Below are 25632 nucleotides of genomic sequence, written 5' to 3' on the forward strand. Positions count from 1 at the left end.
ATTGACAGAACTGTATAGATTTATAAATATTCGCAAGGATTATCTGCTAAAGTAATAATCTCAAATTGGCCAAAAATCAGCCGATTAATCAGCTCAGCTTCTATAGTGTATAGTGTACATATCACTAATAAATGTGTGGTTAATGTAGTGTTACTGTTACACAATGTAATCCCTCTAACAGTCGACTTTGTTTGTTACAGGAGCATGCGTGAGTAACGGGTTTCTGTGGCGGGACCTCAAGCTCCTCCCCTCATCTGGAGCCCCTGCGCTGTAGGATACGAGACCGCCTTCCTTCACCCACTCTGACCTCAGTTCAACAGGTACGCACTGAATATGCAGCAGACAATTATGCCATTATGTAATTATTCTTTTTTATATAAAGTGTGAATTAATATCAGCTCAGTTTTATTTACAATGCATAGTTAATTTAGTGACAATGAAGCAGTTCACATTTAGTGTCTGAAAGGGAGGAACTCTATTGCGATCTTTCCACATGTAATTCAAGCATTTTTTGTGTGTAAATTTATGTAACTAGGTGTTACTTCAACATTTGGGGTGTTTTGAAATATTGTAAAACATCTTTAAACACATTTTTTTTCACACTCCCTCTAGTTTATTTAATTCGTCAAACAGTATATACACATGTAGTATGTTACAGGAAAATGTGGTCATTGTTTTCTTTTCTTCAACCCCCCCCCCCCCCCCCCTCCCATTTTTTATGTTAAAATGAGCAACATTTCCATCACTTTGTTGTTTCCACCACATCTCAAACGATATATTATATTTTAGCAGTCTGTGGTGGTGGAAATGCCATTTTTGGTATAAAATGGCAGACTCTCGTCTTGCTAAGGATAAATTTTAAGTAGTGGAATGTAATAATGAAGGGATGGGAACAATTTTTTAAAGTATTTTTTAATGTGAACTTCATATCAAAAAGACAAAATATTGTTATTCAGATAAAAATCTACATGTGTCTTGTTGATATTTTCAGCAGTATGGTTTAATGTGTGTGTGTGTGTGTGTGCATAGCAGTCTAAACTTTAAATAGACAGTAATGCATATTGATCTGGGTTACACCACAAAATGGCTGAATGATTGCAAATTGAAGTATTTAATTGTACTTGTTGTTTCTGCCAGGCTTTGCATTGGTAATCAATTTGTGTTTGTTTTCTGCATTGGGTGCAGTTTTTGCATCACAGCTCCCTCCATCTCCGTCACACTTTTTTCCGTTCTTTTGTGAGTCTTTGTGTGTGTGTGTAGCTTGTTAGTTGTGCAGGTTTGAAAGAGCCTGTGCTTGAAGCATGTAATCATCTGTGAGAGGAAGTGGAAGTTGCAAACACAGGCTTTGGGGAACCGTGGTTGTATTTCAGTCCGATTTCTACACCAAAATTGACATTTCAGAGTAGATGCTCTACATGCAATACTATCAGGCTTAAAATTGACCTCCCTCTGTTTCTTTGTGAGATCGTCATTATTTCCTCTAACTTTCCTCTTTTTATGATGATAATTTCTTAAACCGGAAAAGTAGAAAAGCATTTTTTTTTTTGCTGAGAATAGAAACATGAAGCCTGGAGAGTTTTCTGTTCACTATGCCTGTCTATTTCAAGACCCTTGAAAAAACACACACACACACACACACACACACACACACACACACACACACACACACACACACACACACACACACACACACACACACACACACACACACACACACACACACACACACACACACACACACACACACACACACACACACACACACCCCTTCATCACAGGCTCGCACTTTATCTCAGAGTCAGTGACATCACCCCTTACTACCGGTTTCTGAAATTAGACTGTTACATTATGCACTATTGTTGCATTCTGGGAAATACTGCAGACCTCTGAAAACAGGGATCCTGTTATAGTTACTTTACCGATTGGCCCATCCCCATAAACACACATGGGATTTATGGGAAAGTGAGAATCATCCATCTCTTCAACTACATCCTCCTCCTTTTACTCTCTTTCTTCATCTGTTTTTGATCAAGTGCTGACTTTGGATTTTGTAGTATGTTTATTTAAGAACATTAGTTTTTACTATGTCAGGATAGATGGGAAATTTTTCATACTGCATATAGATCATGTTGGGTTATGAGTCTGCACACACACACACACACACACACACACACACACACACACACACACACACACACACACACACACACACACACACACACACACACACACACACACACACACACACACAGTGCCCTCCACACACCAGTGGTTATTTGAGTTGTAAACTTGTAGTCAGAATTAAGTGTGTAAAGGAACTGTGCCACTGAATAATTGCAAGAAAGAACGTCTTTCTATTGAGCTGCACGCAAATAAACAAAACATACCTAGCAACCAGTATTACCCAAACAAATGTGGTTATTTTAATGAATCATTCAGAAAGTCTCAGTTTGAATCAGTATAATGAATCCTTCATTGAACGAACTCTCTGAATCAGTCAAAGTGGTTACTGAATCAACATGTAATCTCACTTTTACTTTCAGTGATCTCTGTCCCAAAATGAAACGAGGTTTGTGTGCGTGTGAGTGCACGTGCGTGTGTGCGTGTGTGTGTGTGTGTGTGTGTGCATGTGTGTGCGCGTGTGTGAGTGTGCCCGCGCGCGTGTGTGCGTGCGTGCGTGCGTGCGTGTGTGTGTGTGTGTGTGTATGTGTGTTGTGTATGTACAGGATACAATAAGAAAAAGCAACAAATACCCAATGCTAGGTTTATTTTCATTTATTTTGAACAGACAGTAGTGCAAATTACATTTTGTTCCACCTAGCGGCATTTAGTCCCCCTGAGGTACAGTTCAGACTTCTTTATTGTATTAGGTACTAAGCAGTAAACGGGTCATATTTTTTTGTATTGCTGGTAAAAAAAAGTGTTTGGTCACAATCAGCTACAAAACTGGAAAGCATCTCTTGTAATATAAAAGTAAAAAATAAATAGAATAATGAAAAACTAAAATTTTCTTTGCACATGAGTGACAATGGCGGATGCACAGTTTAGTATTGAGCTTTTTCAAGAAATCATGGAAAGATGAGAGAGAAGGAGAAAACAGCCTACTTTACCTTTCAACGATGAGACAGCGAGTGAAGCGGCACCTGAGGCTTCCCATTTCCAGGATACACATATTTCATCACTGGACCGTAGTGAGACTTCCGCAACACAAATGCCAAATGATATTGATTTTTACTCCGTCATTAATGGTCATACAGATAAGAGTATCATTTGAAACTGTAAAGGGTGAACTCACAATAAAAACAAAACATTGTGCTTTTACAAAATACAGAAAACAAACAGGATGCCACTTTCTGCCATCCCAGTTTCCTTTCCGTGAAGTTAGTGGATAAATGAATCGAAAGATCAGCAAATAGGCTTCTAGAAAGCCCTTGCATGCCATCTGAACTCGCCAATGGCGAGTCGCCAATCTTCTTTTGGGTTGGTGCATAGATCGTCTCTTCTTCTTCTGCTCTTTTTCCTGTTGTGGTGGTTAGCAAACAGTGTTGCATTACCGCTCATGTCCCCTTCTGGATTGTGGTTTAGATTGCATGACTGACTGTATTCGTCTTCTGACTGTATGCATCGAACCGTGACGTCTATGCTGCGACCTTTCGATTATAATCACACCTATTATAATAATAGCATATATATATATACTTAAGTTAGTAACATCACTACTTTTTGCCTTGTTACTCTTTAACACTTTCAGACACATTTATGTATTGTCAAAGTATGTAATATCTGAACTACAAAAAGCATATATGAGTAGCAGAAACAGATGCTTCAGACAGAAGTGACTTCCACACAAAACCGATAGCAGAAGTTTTACACAGGCTTGAATGTCTCTATAGAGCAGGAGCTGGACGTGCTCTGCAGGAGTCATTAGGAGACTTAAACTCGCTGTGATAACTGGTCTGGGTCTGTTAAACAGCCGCGATTCTTTTGCTGTCATTCACAGAGAGTTCATTATGCAGGACTGTATCTCGCTTTTGTGTTAATTATGAAACGAAGTCTGGCAGCTCCGTCATGCTGATTTTTTTCTTTGATGTTTTATTACACACACACGCACACACATAGTCATGAACCTCCACATCGTGAACATTTTTTAACAACTCCTGAATATCTGATGAAATATAATTTCAGGAAACTTTTCTCTCTCTATTTCTCTCAGACTTGGAGTCTGTCCAAATCTGTGTTTTTTTTTTTGTGCTCACAGTAGGTGGCTTGTGTTTCTGCATTATGTGAGGTTTATTTAGTTGGCTATTTAAATGTCTGTTACTCTCTAAACTAAATTTCCTCTCTCTCTTTTCTTTTTAAACAACTCTGAATTGTCGATACTTGTTTTTTTCGTTGTTGTTGATATATATGAAATACACTACAATTCGGGTTAGGGTTTTTAATTTTTTTGAAAGCTGTCTCTTATGCTCAACAAGACTGCATTTATTTGATTAAAATACAGTAAAAAGTAATTGTAGCATCAATGACCTTCTTGTCACTAGAGGAGTTGTAGGATTATTTCTGACATGTGAGATTCAAACAAGATGGTTCCAGTCCAATATTGCATTTATCCCTTTATTTGTCACAGTTCCAATGCCAAAACACATTATATTTCATCTCTTCAGGTCTCTGGCTACCCAGATACCGATGAAAAACCACACTCTACCCAGTGTCTAACAGTGGAACTACAACATATTATAAACGGAGCATAAAGGATCTTGTAGTAATATCGTCAAATATATGATTTGCAATTTAAAATACTGATTTTCATATTTTTATATATTTTCAAATGTAATTTATTCATCTGATGGCAAAGCTGAATTTTCAGCATCATTACTCCAGTTTTCAGTGTCACATGATCCTTCAGAAATTATTCTTATATGCTGATTTGATGCTAAGGTAACATTTTTTAATTTTTTTATTAATGTTGAAAGAAATATTTATTAATGCTGAAAAATGTATTTATTTATTTACAATGTGTTTTTAGAGCTAGAATTTTAACACTGTCGTATTTCACTGGACATTCTAATTTGTCACCGAAGCATCGGCCTACTTTGCACATCTATCCTAACAAATCCATTTATCACCATTTATGCAAACGATATTTTGAAGTGCTACAGGTGTTTGGGAAAGTGCTGTAGTGGTTTTTGTTGCTATGTTGTGCTTTCGGGAAAACTTTATGTACAGTACGATGAGGATAAATGTGAAATATTTTTGGGACAAAAACTATTATAAAAAGCTTAGATAGAAGGCCATAACTGTTCTTTCAAATGTGCATTACACAACAAAGAATTGATTAATTAAATTATTTTATTATGTTTGGACATATATCCTGGACAAGTTTACAATACAAAGCCTGGTACCAAAAACAAAGTGATTTCTATAGAGTATTTGATCAAAGTGTGATTCTGGAGGGACAGTGCATGAAATTCAGTCAAATTATTCAATGCTTTTCCTCATTCCCAGTTATACCTTCCTATAGCTGAACTGGCTTTGTTCCTTTGAAATATGTTAGTTAAATGCAGCAGATGTTTGTGTCATGCAACCATCAACAGTCAATGCAAACATGCAAAACTGCGCTCCTGTTCTATTTACATCTACATTCGACCCTACAAACAATGAAGTGCTAACTGTGTGTTTTAATCCTAAAATAGAAGAATCCCTAAATGTGCAAACTATGTGCGAAGTGTGCACTTTGCAGCAGGAAAGTGCCTTTTGAGTAGTAGTGCTAATTGTATTTAGTGTGTTAAATGCCAAGGTATTTAGTACAGTATTGAGTTTGAATGAGTTTCTTGCCAAGGTTGTGTGTTGTTCACCAAAGCACAACACACTGTAAGCTTACAAAACTTCATTACTTACAAGCCGCTGACAGTAAAAATATTAGTGCAAGCTAAAGCAAAAATAAAAGGGGGAGGATACTGAAGTGGGCCGATATAACACACATTTGAATCCTCAGTGTACATAATGCATATTTAACTTGAACTGACAAGCATACAAATTGAAAAAGACTGGAATCACATCACACATGGATCATATGCACACAAAAATAGAGCTGTGTCAGATTACTATTACCCACCCAGAGCGTTTGGACGCTGCATGCACTCTGTTCTTCAATGCAGCGTGGATGTGCGCTCCTGCAGTTACCACGCATGTTAGTTGAGCTGAAATCTGATAAAGCGTAGGCCGTTCGATTTTTATGACCCATTCGTACTGTAATACCATCAACCTTGTAATTGGTTTATCCGGCTGCTGTTTGGGATGGACTAATCTAATATGCATAATTCAATGTCGCACTGAAGTCAAGACCGTCACGAACTGAGTGTGCAAATGGAGTCTTGACTGTAGTAAGTGTAGACGCCATATTGAGTTTTTCAACGAATTAAAAAAAAAGGAACTCTGAGGCTCTGAGGAACAGACGTGCAATCCAATCTGTCTGTCTGTATGTCCGTCTGTCCGTCCGGCAGTGTGTGGAAGGCAAGATGGATTCATTTAAGTATCAGGAAATACTAGGAGAAAACGTCATGCCGTCAATGAGGAAGCTGAAGCTTGGGCGTCATTGGACCTTCCGACAGGACAATGATCCCAAGCATACTTCAAATTGCACCAAAGCTCGGTTGCAGACGAATTCCTGGAAGATTCTACGGTGGCCATCACAGTCACCTGACTTGAATCCCATTGAAAATCTCTGGTTGGATTTGAAGGTGGCGGTTGCAGCACGCAAACCCAAGAATATTACTGAACTAAAGGCCATTTCTCATGAAAATTCTTCAGAAACGCTACTAGAAGCTGGTGTCTTGTTATACATCCTGTTCACAGTAGGTCATAACAGCAAAAGGGTGTTCTACTAAGTACGAAAGATGCTGGCCATGAAGCGGTTGAATAATTTTGAGACTGCGAAAGTCATTAACAATTGTATTTTCAGTTGAATTTAGGGAAACCACTTGAAACATCTGTTGTGTTGAGCTTTTTCAATTACTTTTGTTTGATTGGTTCAATGGAAACGGCTGAAAGTCTAAAGATTTTGTCAAAAAACCTAATGGAGGTTGAATAATTTTGATTACAACTGTATTGTTCTATCTGTCTATCTGTTCTATCTATCTTTATGTATATTTGATATAAAAAGTGCATGAGGAGATACAGTGGCTTTCGCAGAGATACCATCTCAGATGACATTTTCTCTTTTCTCCATTGTGTTAGTGTGTGTCTGAAATAGGAGAACTTCACCAAAACATTTCGAAAGGGAGATAACAGAGGTGGAGGCGTAGGGAGAAAGATGGAGGGACTGTGAATAGGAATAAGGAGATGCTGTAGGGGTTTAATTTGCTTTTCTCTAACAGACGGTAACAGCCAAAGAAAGTTAATTACCCTCCCGTCTCACATCTCGATGTGTGTGCGTGATGCGACCAGGGGTGCGAGCAAGTGAGCGGGTTTCTGCGCCCATCTGTTTCCCTGCCAGCCAGAGTTGTTAAGAGGCTCTCCGCTTTAGCATGTCACTTTTCTCTATCTTTCACTCATTCTCTTCCTGTGTCCCTTTTCCCCCCACTTGCACCCTCTTGTGTGTTATCTGTTTTATGTACTGGATTTGTTTGTATGACCGAAGGCTAACTAATATTCCTGTTTGTGTGTGGTCTGTTGAACAGGAATCCACCCCACACACCAGCACAGGTGGTGTGCCTGTCCATATGTCTCAGTATCAGAAACAGCATGAATATTGCATTAGGTGAAGACATGTTAAGAAGCCCTTGCAGGAAGTAACACAGGAAGTGAAACTCCAAACCTTAAAAGAACAATCACAGTCCCGCTCTAGTATTTGCTAAGGGGGTTGCAGGTGCAGAACTTGTATTGAGAAAGTAATGTTATACTTTGTAGTTCTCTTCGGATGGTGATTGTTTATAATGGCACTTGATGTCATTACAGCTTTTACAGGTGCTAGATGTTTTATTGCTGTCTGAATCAGAAATCTATTTTTCTCCCAAGATAAAATCTGAATTTACCTGCAGTTTTTTGAAAAACACCAGGTTCATGTGGTTCTTTAATTCCCATCCAAGTTGGCCTCTCTGAATTGCACCATAAGTTGTTTTGAAATACTGATCACTGGTCGTCATAAACTCTTGTGTTTACGTAACTAGATTAAGCACTTAAAAGAAGAGTGATAGCTGTATCTGGGATCAGTGTTGTATGTGTTGTTACCTCTTAAAACTAACTTTAGCTGGACAAATAACTTTATTCTAGAGCCGCTGTAAAGCCAAAACAATCTCTGTTACTTTAATTTTCTATTATCACTGTAAAGGTGCTTTGAAACAGTCCACATTTTTAAAGTCGTCATGAAACGGAAGTTTAGATTGTCCTTTTTTCCTTATTGAGACGTATATCCGAGTGAAATGGCTTCTGAAATTAGAAAAAAATTACGGCGGGGCTTGATTTCGTCCTACGGGAATTAATTGGATCGTTGGAGGTTGGGCGTTGTTAACAAAATGGAGGCAGATTTGAATGCCAGTTTACAGTCTGTTGTGGAGGATTTCTCTCCACCGGACTCACCACCGCTACCCTCCCATGAAGCATTTTTAATTGAGGAACCCGACGATGAGAACGAGCAGCCAAATTTTCCGGAAGGAATCACCCCATATTTATATGAGCCTACCGCGAACCAAGATGAGGCGGCTGATAGTCAAGTTCACCCTCGAGAGCACCTCGACGTGTCCGAATGGTAGGCTAACTCTTCTTTTCTAAATCTAGTTATTTACCTTAACTGTCTTACCAATATGACTCTTCGATCAGTGACACTGACAGGTTTCTGAGAGGCGGGCCAGAAAAGAGACAGACCACAATAGCCGCGCCCTCTAGTAATAGATTTTGACCGGAAGAGAAGTCGTTTTGAGGGGGGAGGGAAGGGTAACGTATTTGATTAAAGATTATAAGGGTACATGAATTTAAAAAAATAATGAATTGCACAGATAAATCATTTATAATAAATACTACAACATTACATATAAAAATAAGAATGGTAAAATTTGATTTCATGACGACTTTAAAAGCACTATATAAATGAAGGTGACTTAACTTGACCTCTATGAATAAAATTGTCACAATGTTCTCACATGACCTAATTGCTATCCGGATACTCAAGCTACATCACAGAGTCATGCAAATATTCTTTTACATACATCACCCTGAGAAATAATTACTGTCCACTGCTTATCAGACAATGGTGTTTGTCCAAGGAAGTGTGTTTTGCACATATAGTATGTGTCAATGGAACAAATGGACTGTGCGTAAGAGAACAGGAGGGTGAAGAGAGATTTTATTTAAACTGTTTTGTAAAGAGTTTCGATGTCATTGTATTTTCTCATTCATTTTTATCCGTAGAATGACATATTGTAATTGTTTTTTTTATTTGATATTTAGTTTAGGTTAATGATGTCACACTTTGCCATTGTGGGCTGGTTGCACTAGGGATATGTGTGTCTGTTTTCATCTTTCAGGTCTGTGCTCACTCAGGTGTGTGTGTGTGTGTGTGTGTTGTCACGGTGATGAATGTCTCGCCCAGCTGGCGTGGGCAGGGGCCTTTGGCGTTGCCACTGTGATGGACGAGGGCCACCAGAACAGTGGCATTACTGCTGTGCCAGTCATAACCTTGAGCTCAACACACACAAACTCTTTGACTGCTGGTGAGACCCCCTCAGAGATCAGATGACAGAGGATTTTGGCAAGGCTTTGACTACTTTAACATCGTACTGCTCCGTTCTGTCTGACATTCATGTTTATGTCATGTTTATGTCATTCATGTGTTTATCATGTTAGTATATTTTTTTTACAGTTCGAAAGTTTTGAGTTAGTAACTTTTTTTAAAAATAAATTAAATTTAGTAATTTATGAGAAAACGCTTTCCTGCCAATGATGAGTTTTTACTGCTTTCTGTGTTATCACTGTTATAAAGTAGGGGCGCTATTACGCATCTCCTGAACAAATACAGTATCTCCAGATCAAAACACAGGCAAAGAAGTAGTGATCTCATATGTAAAAATAATGCGATCATCAACAATAAACAGCATATCATAATGGCCTAATTACTGAAAGACCTTTCGATCCAGGAAGTGCCATAAGACTGTGAAGCTTTGGGGTTGTTGATGGACTCGATCTACTCCGATCTACTCTTTCTACGTGATTTTCTCAGCTTTATGCTGTAAAGAAATGCTTTTTTTATGAAAATTACCTACATTCAAGTGTTGGATAAAAAATAATGCATTTTTTGTTGTTGTTTATTTTGATATATTGCATATTCAGATATTCCAGGGCCATGATATTTTTGTGAAAATGGCCAAAAACCGCTAGCGCTGGCCCTTTATTTTATATATATATATATATATATATATATATATATATATATATATATATATATATATATATATAGGTCCTTCTCAAAAAATTAGCATATTGTGATAAAGTTCATTATTTTCCATAATGTAATGATAAAAATTAAACTTTCATATATTTTAGATTCATTGCACACCAACTGAAATATTTCAGGTATTTTATTGTTTTAATACTGATGATTTTGGCATACAGCTCATGAAAACCCAAAATTCCTGTCTCAAAAAATTAGCATATCATGAAAAGGGTCTCTAAACGAGCTATTAACCTAATCATCTGAATCAACTAATTAACTCTAAACACCTAGAAGAGATTCCTGAGGCTTTTAAAAACTCCCAGCCTGTTTCATTACTCAAAACCGCAATCATGGGTAAGACTGCCGACCTGACTGCTGTCCAGAAGGTCATCATTGACACCCTCAAGCAAGAGGGTAAGACACAGAAAGAAATTTCTGAACAAATAGGCTGTTCCCAGAGTGCTGTATCAAGGCACCTCAGTGGGAAGTCTGTGGGAAGGAAAAAGTGTGGCAAAAAACGCTGCACAACGAGAAGAGGTGACCGGACCCTGAGGAAGATTGTGGAGAAGGACCGATTCCAGACCTTGGGGGACCTGCGGAAGCAGTGGACTGAGTCTGGAGTAGAAACATCCAGAGCCACCTTGCACAGGCTTGTGCAGGAAATGGGCTACAGGTGCCGCATTCCCCAGGTCAAGCCACTTTTGAACCCGAAACAAAGGCAGAAGCGCCTGACCTGGGCTACAGAGAAGCAGCACTGGACTGTTGCTCAGTTTTGCATGTCATTCGGAAATCAAGGTGCCAGAGTCTGGAGGAAGACTGGGGAGAAGGAAATGCCAAAAGTCCAGTGTCAAGTACCCACAGTCAGTGATGGTCTGGGGTGCCATGTCAGCTGCTGGTGTTGGTCCACTGTGTTTTATCAAGGGCAGGGTCAAGGTAGCTAGCTATCAGGAGATTTTGGAGCACTTCATGCTTCCATCTGCTGAAAAGCTTTATGGAGATGAAGATTTCATTTTTCAGCACGACCTGGCACCTGCTCACAGTGCCAAAACCATTGGTAAATGGTTTACTGACCATGGTATTACTGTGCTCAATTGGCCTGCCAACTCTCCTGACCTGAACCCCATAGAGAATCTGTGGGATATTGAGAAGAGAAAGTTGAGAGACGCAAGACCCAACACTCTGGATGAGCTTAAGGCCGCTATCGAAGCATCCTGGGCCTCCATAACACCTCAGCAGTGCCACAGGCTGATTGCCTCCATGCCACGCCGCATTGAAGCAGTCATTTCTGCAAAAGGATTCCCGACCATGTATTGAGTGCATAACTGAACATAATTATTTGAAGGTTGACTTTTTTTTTTTGTATTAAAAACACTTCTTTTATTGGTCGGATGAAATATGCTAATTTTTTGAGACAGGAATTTTGGGTTTTCATGAGCTGTATGCCAAAATCATCAGTATTAAAACAATAAAAGACCTGAAATATTTCAGTTGGTGTGCAATGAATCTAAAATATATGAAAGTTTAATTTTTATCATTACATTATGGAAAATAATGAACTTTATCACAATATGCTAATTTTTTGAGAAGGACCTGTATATATATACTATATATATATATATATATATATATATATATATATATATATATATATATATATATATATATTGATATAGATAGATATGAAATAATTCTTCAGCACCATATAAACATATTAGAATGATTTCAAAGGATTATGTGACACGATAAAAAATGGTAATATATGGATAAATAAATAAAACTAATAAAAAGTACATATTTATTATTTTGTTATTCCCTAAACAGAGTCAGATCATGTTACCACATTCATTATCTTGTTAATTAAATTAAAATAGCAAGTCATATACACACTTTAAAGAGAGATTTTGTGAACCATAAAAGTGTGCCATTTAACTTTAATGAATGAGTGGGCCAGAAAATAAAGAAGAGTGACAGGATGGCAGTGGTCAATGTTTCTTTTTGTCTTTGGATGGCTTTCTGTTCCCTTCAAATTGACTGTCTTAAGCAGATTTCCCTCTTCCCGAGAGCCCAAAGAGCCCCCCCCCCACACACACACACACACTTCAAACTCTAGAGATACAGTTAGACGAGGACAATGACTGAAGTTTGGTACGGTTCTCTAGAGAGAGAGTCACTGAGGAGAGGCTTTCAGGTTTGTTTTTTGTCAACTGCAGTGTGCTAGACATCCTCCTACTCAAACATGCAGCACAAGAGAGTCTGTAAATGACTGGAATAAATAAATGTTGTTCCAAACCTGTGTGACTGACTTTCTTCTTTTTTTTTTTTTGTCCATATATGAAGGTATGTATGTCCAATGTTGTTTTGAACCACAGCGACATTATCCATTTTGTGGACAAAAACAGTTGAAGCTTCTTCAAAATATCTTGATTTTAGGGCTGGGAAAAGATTAATCGCGATTAATCGCATCCAAAATAAAAGTTTGTGTTTACATAATATATGTGTGTGCACTGTATATAATCATTTTATATATAAATACACACACATGCATGTATACATATAAGAATTTTTTTAAAACTATATATAAAATATTTATATTTATATATAATATAAATTATAAATAAATATACACAGTATATACATGAAAATATTTCTTAAATATATACATGCATGTGTGTGTATTTATATATATATATATATATATATACCAAATAATTATACACAGTGCACACACATATATTATGTAATCACAAACTTTTATTTTGGATGCGATTAATCGTGATTAATCTTTTCCCAGCCCTACTTGTTTTGTGTTCCACAGAAGAAAGCTACCCAGGTTTTGAATGACATTCATTTTTGTGTGAACTTTCCCTTTGTTTCTTTAAGTGTGGCACTGTCATAGGATGCCACATAAAGAAATGGTTTGCTGAGTCTGGTGTAATAATTTTGTTGACCTGTAGTATATATATGAGATACTTTTACACACACATTTACTGAATGAAGTATTTGTAGAGAAGGATTATGCTCTACAAATTGGTTTTGAATATTTAGGACTAGTTTGATTTTGTAGCGATTCACTGGAGCTTCAAGTTCTCAATGTGATTGGTGATGCCGTGTGATTGGAGATGCCATGTAATTATGTTATAATGACCTCTCCTTTATCAAAGCATATTACACACTGCTCACCTCCCATAGGAACATCATCCTTCCTTTTCATTTCTTCTTCGTCTCTCCCCTGTTCTCATTTATTTCTAGTTGGCTAATAAAAGATTCATTTCCAGTTCATTAATGAAGGCAGATGGCTGGATTAAAGGAACCCTGTTAAAGAATGGAATTTGCACCCACCAATAGGGCAAAGGTCAAATCTGAGATTCTGTTTGAGTAGTTTTTGGAATAATTACTATTGAATCATCTGCTAATGTGGTATATTGAGTCAATTGTCTTATTAGTATTCTCCATTCATTGCTTGAGTTGTTTGCCCTTAACGGAGGTCACAGAAAATAATGGAAGAATGGATTTTTTTTACTCTTTTTATAGAAATACTCATGTGCACAACGCAGAGATTCCCCACGCAGTCCTTCAAAACCATTTATTTGAAATTAAGATGTATAAATAGGTAATTTACGTTTATGATGTAATAAATACATTAAAATATGACACCCCCCCCCCCCCCCAACCAGATTTATTTACGAGGGTTTAGAGAGACTTTATTTGGTGCAAGAAACCATTACTTTATCCATGGACTTTAGGAAAAAAATTATAAAATGTGAGAATGCCCACTCTATGGTCTCTTTGAAAAACCTCTAGTGCTTTATTTTGGTGTGAAGATGATAAAGTGTCTGTATTTGTAACTTTTTCAGGTAGCAGTCTATTGTAAGCTATTACTCAACTTGGAGGCTTGTGTAGATGTAATATGTTTGTTGCTTGAGTGTGGTGTTTAAAACAGACTGGTATACTGTGAGCTGTAACAGGTTTCTGTATGGTTTAAACCATGGTGTCTGGTTGCTGGTTGTAGGTGTGAAATATCACTGGCAACTTTTCAAGTGTTTTCTTGTCACCTGTGTTTGTGTGTAACATACTGTGCGTGTTTGTGTGCGTTTCAGGTGTGAAGATGAGGAAGTTTGCGTACTGTAAGGTGGTGCTGGCCACTTCTCTGGTGTGGGTGATGATAGACATGTTCATTCTTCTCTACTTCAGCGAATGCAACAAATGTGATGAAAAAAAAGAGAGAGGATTGCCGGGGAGAGACAGTAAGTGTAAACACACACACACACACACACACACACACACACACACACACACACACACACACACACACACACACACACACACACACACACACACACACACACACACACACACACACACACTCTATCATAGTTATCACATAGTCTTCAATTTTTCTTAACATTTTCTGTTGATAATAAATACACTAACGCTATTTGGCATTATTACAAATAATTGTTTTCTTAAGCACTGTATTCTGTAATAAATAAATACAAAATATTTTGGAATATTTCTATTATTTTGTGTCATCTCGTGTTTAATGAATTGTGACTAAGGCCTAGACCACACGGACACGGGTATTTGTATAACCGGAGTTTTTCCTCCTGCGTTTAAAAAAAATATCCCGTCAACACATGCTTGGTTTAAAAAAAAACTCTGTCTACATGAAAACGGAAAAACACGCTATCAAGGGCTGTCAAGTGCATGCCAGCGCCACACAATCTGACGTCAAACACAGCGGATAACAGCGCACACTCTGATGTCGCAAGGCAAAAACCCCGGTTTTACTGTCTACACGACAACACTGCAACCAGCGTTTCTAAAAATCCTCACCCTGGCAGGGCTTTTCAAAAATGTTCGGTTTCAGTGACCTGATACTGTGTTTCCATTTGGACGAACGGCCGAACCGCGTTAAAAAAGTCACGGTTATAAAAATACCCGTGTCCGTGTGGACAAGGCCTAATATAGTTTTATGGTTACCATGGTATATTCTTTGTAAACTGTCTCCTCACTACATGTTTTGACAGATTTTCTTTTTTTTTTATTTGTGGGATACAAATAGAACATTTCAATGGGTATACAATTGTGGAAATATCATATATATATATATATTAGGGCTGCACAATATATCTAAATTATCGAAATATCGCAAATGTATATATCGCGATATGCATATCGCAACAGCTTGCAATAACTGTGGTCATGAACAAAAGACAGAGAAAATCCCTCACTGGTCTTAGGTGAATAACTTTTATAGCTTTAATAAGAATCAGTTTATATTTAATTAATACAGTGAAAACTAAGCAGCATTTTATTTTTACATTTGATTATTCAGTTTCTGTTGTTAAATAAACCGAATGTAGGCCTTCTTGAAACCCTAAACCCCGTGAATACACTGATGTTAAAATAACACTTCTTATGCTACAATAAAATACTGCTGTTCACTTCCAGAAGCTTTAGGGATGTTTTCTTGTCAAAAAAAGAATGTGAATATTTTTTAAATATATTTTAAAGATAATTTAAGTTTATTTTACACACTTTAAGCATTATCGTATCGCATATCGAATATCACATTATTTAATGAGTTATCGCATATCGCATTTTTTTTTCAATATCGTGCAGCCCTAATATATATATATATATATATATATACAACTGACTAACTAGCTGCATCATAATAGTACCAGATCTTTTTCTTTATTTCAAGTTGAATACAACCAGAATTCTCTGGTTATTGTAAAATAAACCATTTCTCAGTTCCCAGTTTTTATTCACAATCTCAGTTCACAACCTATTATTTACTGTATGAATCCTTTTTTGCAATTTGAAGACATCACTGTATGTTCCCAAAATAAGATTTTGTAAGATTTAGCTAACCTCTACAGACATTTTTGTTCCCAAAGTATACTGTAGCTAAATAACTCAAAACACAAATACAGCTAATACAGAAAACACACACACACACACACGCACGCACGCACGCGCGCACGCACACACACACACACACACACACACACACACACACACACACACACACACACACACACACACACACACACACACACACACACACACACACACACACACAGACACAGACACAGACACAGACACAGACACAGACAGACACAGACACAGTAAGATGATTATTTCCGCTAGATACAGTATGTGTGTCTGATGGTGTTATATTGTGAAATATGGGTAGGTATTGAACTGTGTGTATTCATGTGGGAGAGAAAAAGAGTCGAAATATGATAGTTTTAGACCTGTATTGGCTCTACATCATCTGAAGGATACAACCACATTCCAGCTGTGCAGCTTATTTTAGAAGCTGGAGAGAATGAGGAATGGAAGAAATCAAGAGCAGTGCTTCTCAACTGGAGGGTTGCAGAGCCATTCTGATGTGGTAATGGGCAGTAGGGGAAATTCAATGCTAAAAGCAAATAATACAATGCCACTAACCTTGTAAATGAGCATAGTTTCAATAGCAAAATAACAGACTTATAAGAGACAGATCAACCAGAAATATGGAGCAAAATTTCCCTAAATTTTGTGTTGTTAATGTCAGTCTTAATAGTAAATGTTAATATTTGATTTAAGGACATTTTAGATTACTTTTATATGATAAAAATGTAAGTACTGTGATTAGACTTGATTTGAATGTAAAATATGAATCCTGAAATAAAACCAGTCGAGAACCATTGCCTTAGAGACTATAAAACAAGCAGAAAGAATATATAGAAGATAAATTCAGAAGGAACAGTCACTGAGAAAAAAGTATGAAGTGGATGGTAATGCAGTGGGAAAGTTCATCCACTTACAAAGATTTTGTTTGTCTGACCCCTGTATCAGGTCACTTTGGTTTGTTCTGTGTGGTCACTGAAAAGAGCTGCTTTACTGAAACAATAACCCTAAAATAATCTGCTTACCATATTAATAAAGCACATTTTCTGCTACTTGTGTGCGTTTCTGTAGCGATGATTATACGATTTCTACCCCCAGAATACCTCATGAAAGCCATTGGATTTTGCTGAGCAGGGAAACAGGACAAAGTTGCCTTGTAATGCGCTCAGTTGAACAGCTAAATTCCTGCCCACTCAACACACATGCGGCTCACCCGCACATACACACACACAGCGTACACACACACGACACAGAGCTTACAAACAGGCAGTTTGCCTCTTAGATCAGATGTAATCTCTTACACGGCTGCAAATCTGACCTTAATCTCGCCAAAGCATGCTTTTTGAGTTATTAATGATCAATGCTCAGCGCTTATCTACCCACCCGAAATCTACAAAAACTCACACTTCACACACACATGGCACAATAACCAATTGTACACAGACATCGAGGCGACACATTCTTTTCTGTGGGCAAACACTCAAATGTTTATGGGGATTTCTTTATCTTCAGACACTGGTCGAGTTTTATTGAAACATTGAGATTAGAGGTGAAATTGAGATTAGAGGTGAAACGGTAAGAAAATTTCATATCACGATTATAGTGACCAAAATTATGATTATCAATATTATCACGGTTTTGTTCAAATAAAATGAAAATGTTCAAAAAGAACTGATACACACCATAAAAACATTCCAACACACACATATATATATATATATATATATATATATATATATATGTGTGTGTATGTGTGTGTGTGTGTGTGTCCGTGGAGGTCCTAAAACTAACTGTGATAAGAAAATTTACCAGCCATAAATATATTTTCATATACTCGCCAACACTGAGTTTTAATAAAATATCTGGCCCTTGGCGAGTGTTAATTTTAGGCCCTGTATGCATGTATGCATGTATGTTTACTTATTTGTCAAGGAGACCAGTTTCAGTGAAGAGCATGACTGAGATAAAATATGAATGTGTTTTTATATAAATAAATGTTAATATAAATATTCTTTGGGATTGAGGAACAGAATATTTTTACTCTGCCATTTCCATTCAAGCTGCAGTTTCAATTTATGCAAAAAAAAAAAAAAAAAAGTGTCACAGTCTAATTTGATTGTGTGTATTTAGGTTACATGAAATATGAGCTGTGCAAATTAGCCTTAGAAAGACAAAGGAGTCAGGCTTTTTTTTATTCCGAAAATGTTTTTCCTGTTGTTCCCATCACAGAATACATAATTTGAGACGCGGTGGAAATGTGGTGCTGTGGTTTTTCATTTAAAAAAACCCATAATTCTCTGGTGATGTGTGTATATCCACTATTGGACAGATTAAATAAACTAGTGACAGTGTGATTAATTTATTTTCTAAAAGTCCACAGTATGGTATGTGTGTGTCTAGAAACGCCCATACTTAATCAAAAGCCAAAGGAACAAACTTGAATCTGCGTGTTTGTGTTTCAGCTGTGGTTCAGAGGCCTCATGATGGCCCAGGGGAGATGGGAAAGCCAGTGGTCATCGCTAAAGACCAGCAGGAGAAGATGAAGGAGATGTTTAAGATAAATCAGTTTAACCTGATGGCCAGCGAGATGATCGCGCTCAACCGATCTTTACCGGACGTCCGGCTTGAGGGGTGAGTGTCTGCTTGTGTGTATTCGCTACCATTAAAGTGAGATTGTTTTTGTTTATTAGATGAATTTTAAGCCTGTAACTGGCTTAACTGTTATTTTTTGAGCCGTGAGGGTTGGTGTTTGACTTTACACAGATTGGCTGACGTATCACAGCGTGTGTGTGTGTGTGTATGTGTGCACTCTTCGCTGAGTGAAATGTGTGTGGCAGGGAGTGAAATGTAAACATTGATCCGTGAAATGTGTTTATTTTCTGCCCCTCAGATTAATTACCAGAGGTATTTTTTTCTCAGCTGTGTTTGAAGCAAACCAATAGAATCAACATTTTCAATTAAAAGATAAGAGTGTGTCAATTACAGGGTCACAGTCATGACCTAACTTTACACACACACACACACGCGCACACACACACACACGCGCACACACACACACACACACACACACACACACACACACACACACACACACACACACACACACACACACACACACACACACACACACACACACAAGCAGACCCACAGCATTCAACTTGACAAGAATGTCAATGATCTAACTCTTATAACTCAGAACATAAAACTGTATATTCCTTGTAACAAACTTATTAGACTTTTTGATCTAAAAGCTTTACATTTGAGAATGTAAACATGAGAATTTCTGCCTGTCCATAAGTACACACATAATTTACAAAGCGAGATATACAGTACCATTCAAAAGTTTGGGGTCATTATGTTTTTGTTCTTTAAATAAATGGATACTTTAATTTAGCTAGGATACCTTCAATTGATCAAAAGTGACACTAATGCCAGCACAACTTTTTTCAATGTTTATAATAATAATACAATTTTTTAGCATCAAATCAGCATATTAGAATGATTTCTGAAGGATCGTGTGACACTGAAGAAGACTGGAGTAATGATGCTGAAAATTAGGCTTTGCGGTTATAGGAATAAAATACATTTTAAAATATATTAATGTAGAAAAGAGTTATTTTAAATTTGTAATTTATTTTACAATATAACTGATGTTTGTTCATATAAATGCAACCTGGGTGAGCATAAGAGACTTCTTTCAAAAACATTTAAAACCTTTTACCGACCCCAAACTTTGGAACGGTAGTGTACAGTTGGGTAATTAACTATAGTAATGCATGTTACATGAACACTGTAAATAATCTAAACTTATTACATAACATTTAAGATTTACATAAGATTGAATATTTCATATTGTAGATGCTTTTCCCCTGTATTTTTACCTAAGTTAAGTTGTGTGAACTTGACTGTGGACTATGTAGCATGTGGTGAATTGTTTGACGTGTCGCAATCATTCACCCTAAGTGTTATTTAAACACCTATAACCCTTTGAGAGTTTGCCACATCAAATATTGGCAGTTAATGTGTGTGTTGTAGAGGTCAGATTACTGTGTGTGCATAGTGCGTGAGTGTGTGTCAACTATTTATTTTATGCTTTGCAGTATTAAGTTCACTGAGGTGAGGCAGAGAAAAGAAAAGACGTGTAGAGAACATGTTAAATTCGTCCTTGAGAAAGCAAAGAAAAGCATGTTTGTGTGTGTGTGTGTGTGTGTGTGTGTGTGTGTGTGTATTGTGTATTGTATATTTGTGACGCTCCTTTTGTTCTGTGGGATATCACTCCAAACTGTTCTCTCTCCGTTCCCACTGCACTTAATAATGTGTAGTTTGTCCTTCTGCAGTGGACACACACACTTTCAAAAGACCTTGCCTTAAATATTTACGATTTTAATAAGTCCCTGGATGTTCTCTCTTTCAAGGCGTGACCATGGAAACTATTCCACCATGACAATAATGTCACCCGGGTCTCTGAGCCAAGTAAAGCAAAGCACGTCTATGAAGCAGGCGTAATATTCACACACTCTCATACAGCTGCACGTCAAGCATTACGTCAAGTGTGTTTAATGAACTGAATCATTAGCATATGCATCCTGGCCGTGTCTGGCCTGGTGATAAATCACTGGGTCACTGGAGGGATCTGTAGGTCTGATAAAAATGCCAGGATTATTGCTGTTTAATGAGTTTTGTAATTATGTTGTGCCAAATTTCTCTCTCTTTTTCTTTTGTGTGTAAATGAGTATAAATATACAAGCAGGACATTTTCCTTCAACATTCCTATAAAACACTCATAAGCCAAACCCAATTCCTGCCTCTAACAAGTGCTTTATTTGTGACAGATCCTGTTCTGGAAAATGTCAGATTTGTTTGCATCCCAGTATTTGTTTTACAAATGATCTGACAGATCACATACATTGTCAAACTGTGACCGTGTGTGTGCAGGTGTGCTTGGAGGTGACAGCCAGTCAGTTTTTTTTTGTTTTTTTGTTTTTACACAAGTCAAACAGCATTTAGCAATGCTTGTTAGTGCCCTTATTCCAATTATTTGCTCTGAACAGATGTATTTTTGACCAACCTGTTTTTTTTAAATATTCAGTGTGGCATGATCCTACTGACAAATCTACAGCAACCGCATGATGTGGTCATGTCAACATGCACAAGGAAGGTTTCCAGCATTTTGTTTAATCCATGTCATGAAGGATTCGAGCTGTTCTGAGGTCCTACTGAGTATTTAAGATGTGTACTTAATAAACTGGCCACTGAGTGTGAATGGAAAATAACATGTACCAAAAAATTTTGTTTAATTTTTGTACAATTAGTTTTTTGTAATGTACATTTTCACACAGCAGACCTATTGGCACCAAAAGCAACAGCAGAAATATGTTTTTTAAAGCATGTTTCCTAAACACTCCCTTCATTGGTTGGACAAACAGATAGCCCCGCCCCAAACTCACACCATTGGTTGAGCTAATGTTGCTCTGAGCCTCTCTGCTGGTAGATGCCGTAAGTACACTACATCTAAACCTCAAAAACATCTTTCTTCATTGATGACCATTCAAAATTAACTTTGTCTTCTGATTAAAAAAAAATTGTAAGCAATTGTTTATTTACTTATTTTCTCTGCATAAGCTGAAAAAGAAAATAATTAAACACTTCAGCTTTAAGGATCCTTATTTTATCTGGTTTGAGGATTAGATTCTGTTGGACTGATTTGACAGTATCTTAGCAACGCTCTTCAAAAATGTAATTATGCTTTATTGTGCATCAGCAGATGAACCTTTTCCCAGTTACCTCACTGTTTTCCCTGATCTTCTGCTCTCTCTCTTATCTTACACACACACACACACACACACACACACACACACACACACACACACACACACACACACACACACACACACACACACACACACACACACACACACACACACAGACACCACCATAAGTGCTGTGTGTGGTGTGTACTAAATTACTGTTTTGCTGCTCTGAATGGAGTAAAATGGAATACATTATTCTGTTTCTCTAAATTACATATCAAAGGAGGACAAGCTAGCGCCGGAGAGAGAGAGATGTGATATCAAAGAAGTAAGATATATATTTCTCTACGGAAGAAAGGAAGTTGAATTACTAGGCAAGAAAAAAGGAAAGTGCAGATGAAAGTAACTGAAAATGTATCTGCCAAAGGGAAAAGTGTGTGTGTGAGCAAACATCTTTATGTATTTTTCGCTGATTATGGCTTTTTCTTCCAGTACACACCCCTGCATAAACTATCTCAATACTGTGTCGACTAGATGAGTCTCAGTGCCAGACATGATCATTTTGGGATATTGGGAGTCAACACAGGAAACAGAACTTTGATTGACGCAAAAATCTGCCAATAGAAGAAGAAGAATAGGAAATAAATGAGTTTCATATTTGAGTTTTCACATTTTGCCTTAGAAAACTGTGGCATTTATAACATTAAATTAAGAACAAAAAATCTGAAAACATCTGATGTACTGTGTAGACATAATTAAAACCAGGTATTACAAATCGTTCGAGGAAAAAAACAAGCCATTTTTATAAAACAACTCAACTTAAACATAATAAAAATAAAACATTATTTGTTACTTGAAATAAAATAAACGTTAACTGAAAAAATATAGATTAACAATTTTCACAGTAAAATTTCTTCACATCCTGTTACCAAATCCTTTCATTGCTCACACATGAGAGAAAGAGTTCACCTGTCCTATGCTGTTCTTGCAAATACGTCTGTGTGCATGTGTGTGTTATAATGATGTAGCTGACCATAGCACAGTGCATATTAGATATTGTACATATTAGATATTGCATATTATTAATATTCATATCCAGTTGTATTGCTGTCCACATGGAAACTTTTCTAAAAAAAGTATTGTCCAGACCTCCGCTGGGAAGTAAATACAGATTCCTCCAGTTGGAACTTTAATTGAATACCCGTGCTCTGGAATCTGGTGCCATTAACATATGATTTATTGTTGTATTGACCTTCATAAAATGATTAGCTGTTCATCAGTGTGCTTGATTATCTGATTGGCTGTTCTGCATACTGTTTAATGATGTGATTAACATAATCACTATGCGATTCGTCAGCTAAATTATGCATTGCTTGGTTCTTAGTTTTGCTCTTTTTATTTTCGTTTTTTTATTTATATATATATATTTTTTGCCTCTGTGTGTGACTTTTATTGGTTTTCCTTCCCACTGTGGTAAGCAAAGGATTTTGGGCTTGTATTTCTGTAATTAGCAGGTTATGCAGAACCATTAAAAGCATATGGTCAAGATTGTAAACTCACAGTCAGCATAGATTTACACAACCACACCAACACGCACTGTTTTTATAGTTGTGTGTTGCATTGAGAGAACAGCTCACAGCTGGGAACAACACTGACCTTTTCTCCTTCACTGCATTCCTGCTGTCTGGGAGGGAAGTGTGTGTGTGTGTGTGTGTGTGTGTGTGTGTGTGTGTGTGTGTGTGTGTGTGTGTGTGTGTGTGTGTGTGTGTGTGTGTGTGTGTGTGTGTGTGTGTGTGTGTGTGTGTGAGAGAGAGAGAGAGAGTGTGTGATACTGAAAGCTGTACTGTGGTATGATAACACAATATTTCCTTTACAGTTTTTCTTTTTAGACATCTCTTTTACTTTCAGATTCAGGTAGCTTTTATTGGCTAGGTAAAAAAAAAGTAAGGGTTGAGAGGCAGTGTCTTCTAAAAACATTGGATGAGAAAATAATTGACAGTACAAAATAGTCACTAAAACAAATACAATGAAATATGAGATTGATTTATGTATAAGTACTAGAGTTTTAGGAGTCGAAGAGGCAATCTGTAATGCAGACAAAGACACGTGAAAATGAAAAATTATCAATCATATTTTTCAAATTTTCCTCAATTTTATCCTGCTACTTCTGTAGAATAAACGCTGATGAATAATATATTGTTTAGTCTACATTTGTTTTACACCACCTTTCAATAGTCTGAGGTCGATACAATTGTACTTTTATTTTTAAAGAGGTCTCTTTTGCTCAATTCAAAGTATTTTTAATACATTTTAAAATGCAAATTCATTCCTGTGATGAAAAAACTGAATGTTATCATTACTCCAGTCTTCAGTGTCACATGATCCTTCAGAAATCATTCTAATATGCTGATTTGGTGCTCAAGTAACATTTCTTATAATTATCATATTATCCATGTTTAAAACAGTTGAGATGCTTCATATTTTTGTAAAAGCTGATGCATTTATTTGTGACAAAGTAAAAGTCTGTACTGTCACTTTTGATCAATCTAATGTGTCCTTGATGAATAAATGTATTAATTTTGAGGGAGTGGGAGTGGGATCACAACCTGTTTAAAGATTTTTAAATTGCCTTCAGTCTACAATGATTTTGACATTTTATAGTACGAAGCCAGCCTTGACACCAGCTGGTTGTTTTTCTATTTTCATGTTCTGTTTTGATTCTGTTCTTTGATATGATGAAGGTGCTGGTCAGAGAGATTTGGATTTAGCGTGTGTGTGTGTGGTTTTGAGATTACAATGACTTTGAGAACTGATGACTAACCGATCCTGTGTGTCCTCTGGCTGTTATCGCTGCTTTAGAGGGAGAGGAAAAGTAGAAGAGAAAGGCTGTCCTCAATTATCCCTCCTAGACACACACACACATAGTCGAAAATGTGTGTAAAATCACACCGAGCTGCATCATTGCACTCGACCGAGTAGGATGTCCTGTAAATGACTGAATAACTACAGCTCACATTCTTCTTCCTCTGCCTCTCTCTTTCTCTCTCTATGTGTGCTGAAGTCAAGCAAGATTTGGCCTGAGAAGTCTAAAAAAAAAAATCCAGCATAATAATGTGCATGCGTGTGTGATGGAAGAGTTCTACAGACCTACGGCTGTTTTTGTCTCTCTCTGATTGCACCAAATATATCCAATTATTCCTGGGGCCTGAGAAATGTGATTTGTGTGCGTGTCTGGTGTCTCTGAGGGTTTGTGCGAGCATGTGTGTGTGTGTGTGTTTCATCTTTGATTCCTTCCATCTTTTGATCAGTCACCCGTTTCCACGTTGTTGCAGCTATTTTAGCCTGATTTAGCTGATTTACACACACACACACACACACACACACACACACACACACACACACACACACACACACACACACACACACACACACACACACACACACACACACACACACACACACACACACACACACACACACACACAAGCCATTGCCAGGCATATGCTACCTCACCCACTCAGCTTACTCACACTTTGATGGTGTCAGTGATTGAAG

The 25632-nt window shown here is 37.2% G+C and overlaps 1 protein-coding gene across 2 annotated transcripts in view; it reads left to right on the plus strand.

The window, feature by feature from the left end:
- Window positions 1–25632, plus strand: part of galnt1 (UDP-N-acetyl-alpha-D-galactosamine:polypeptide N-acetylgalactosaminyltransferase 1) — a 107998-nt gene that overhangs the window by 52116 nt on the left and 30250 nt on the right. For both annotated transcript variants that reach the window (XM_077213613.1, XM_077213622.1), the window contains 3 exons: window positions 201–320; window positions 14524–14670; window positions 18790–18958. In XM_077213613.1, coding sequence (XP_077069728.1) covers window positions 14532–14670; window positions 18790–18958 — 308 coding nt within the window. In that variant the 5' untranslated portion in view covers window positions 201–320; window positions 14524–14531. The remainder of the gene's footprint in view (window positions 1–200; window positions 321–14523; window positions 14671–18789; window positions 18959–25632) is intronic.

Source organism: Siphateles boraxobius, unplaced genomic scaffold (genome assembly GCF_051911475.1).
Source record: "Siphateles boraxobius isolate OS27281-9 unplaced genomic scaffold, OSU_SipBor_1 12, whole genome shotgun sequence".
Lineage (NCBI taxonomy): Eukaryota > Metazoa > Chordata > Actinopteri > Cypriniformes > Leuciscidae > Siphateles > Siphateles boraxobius.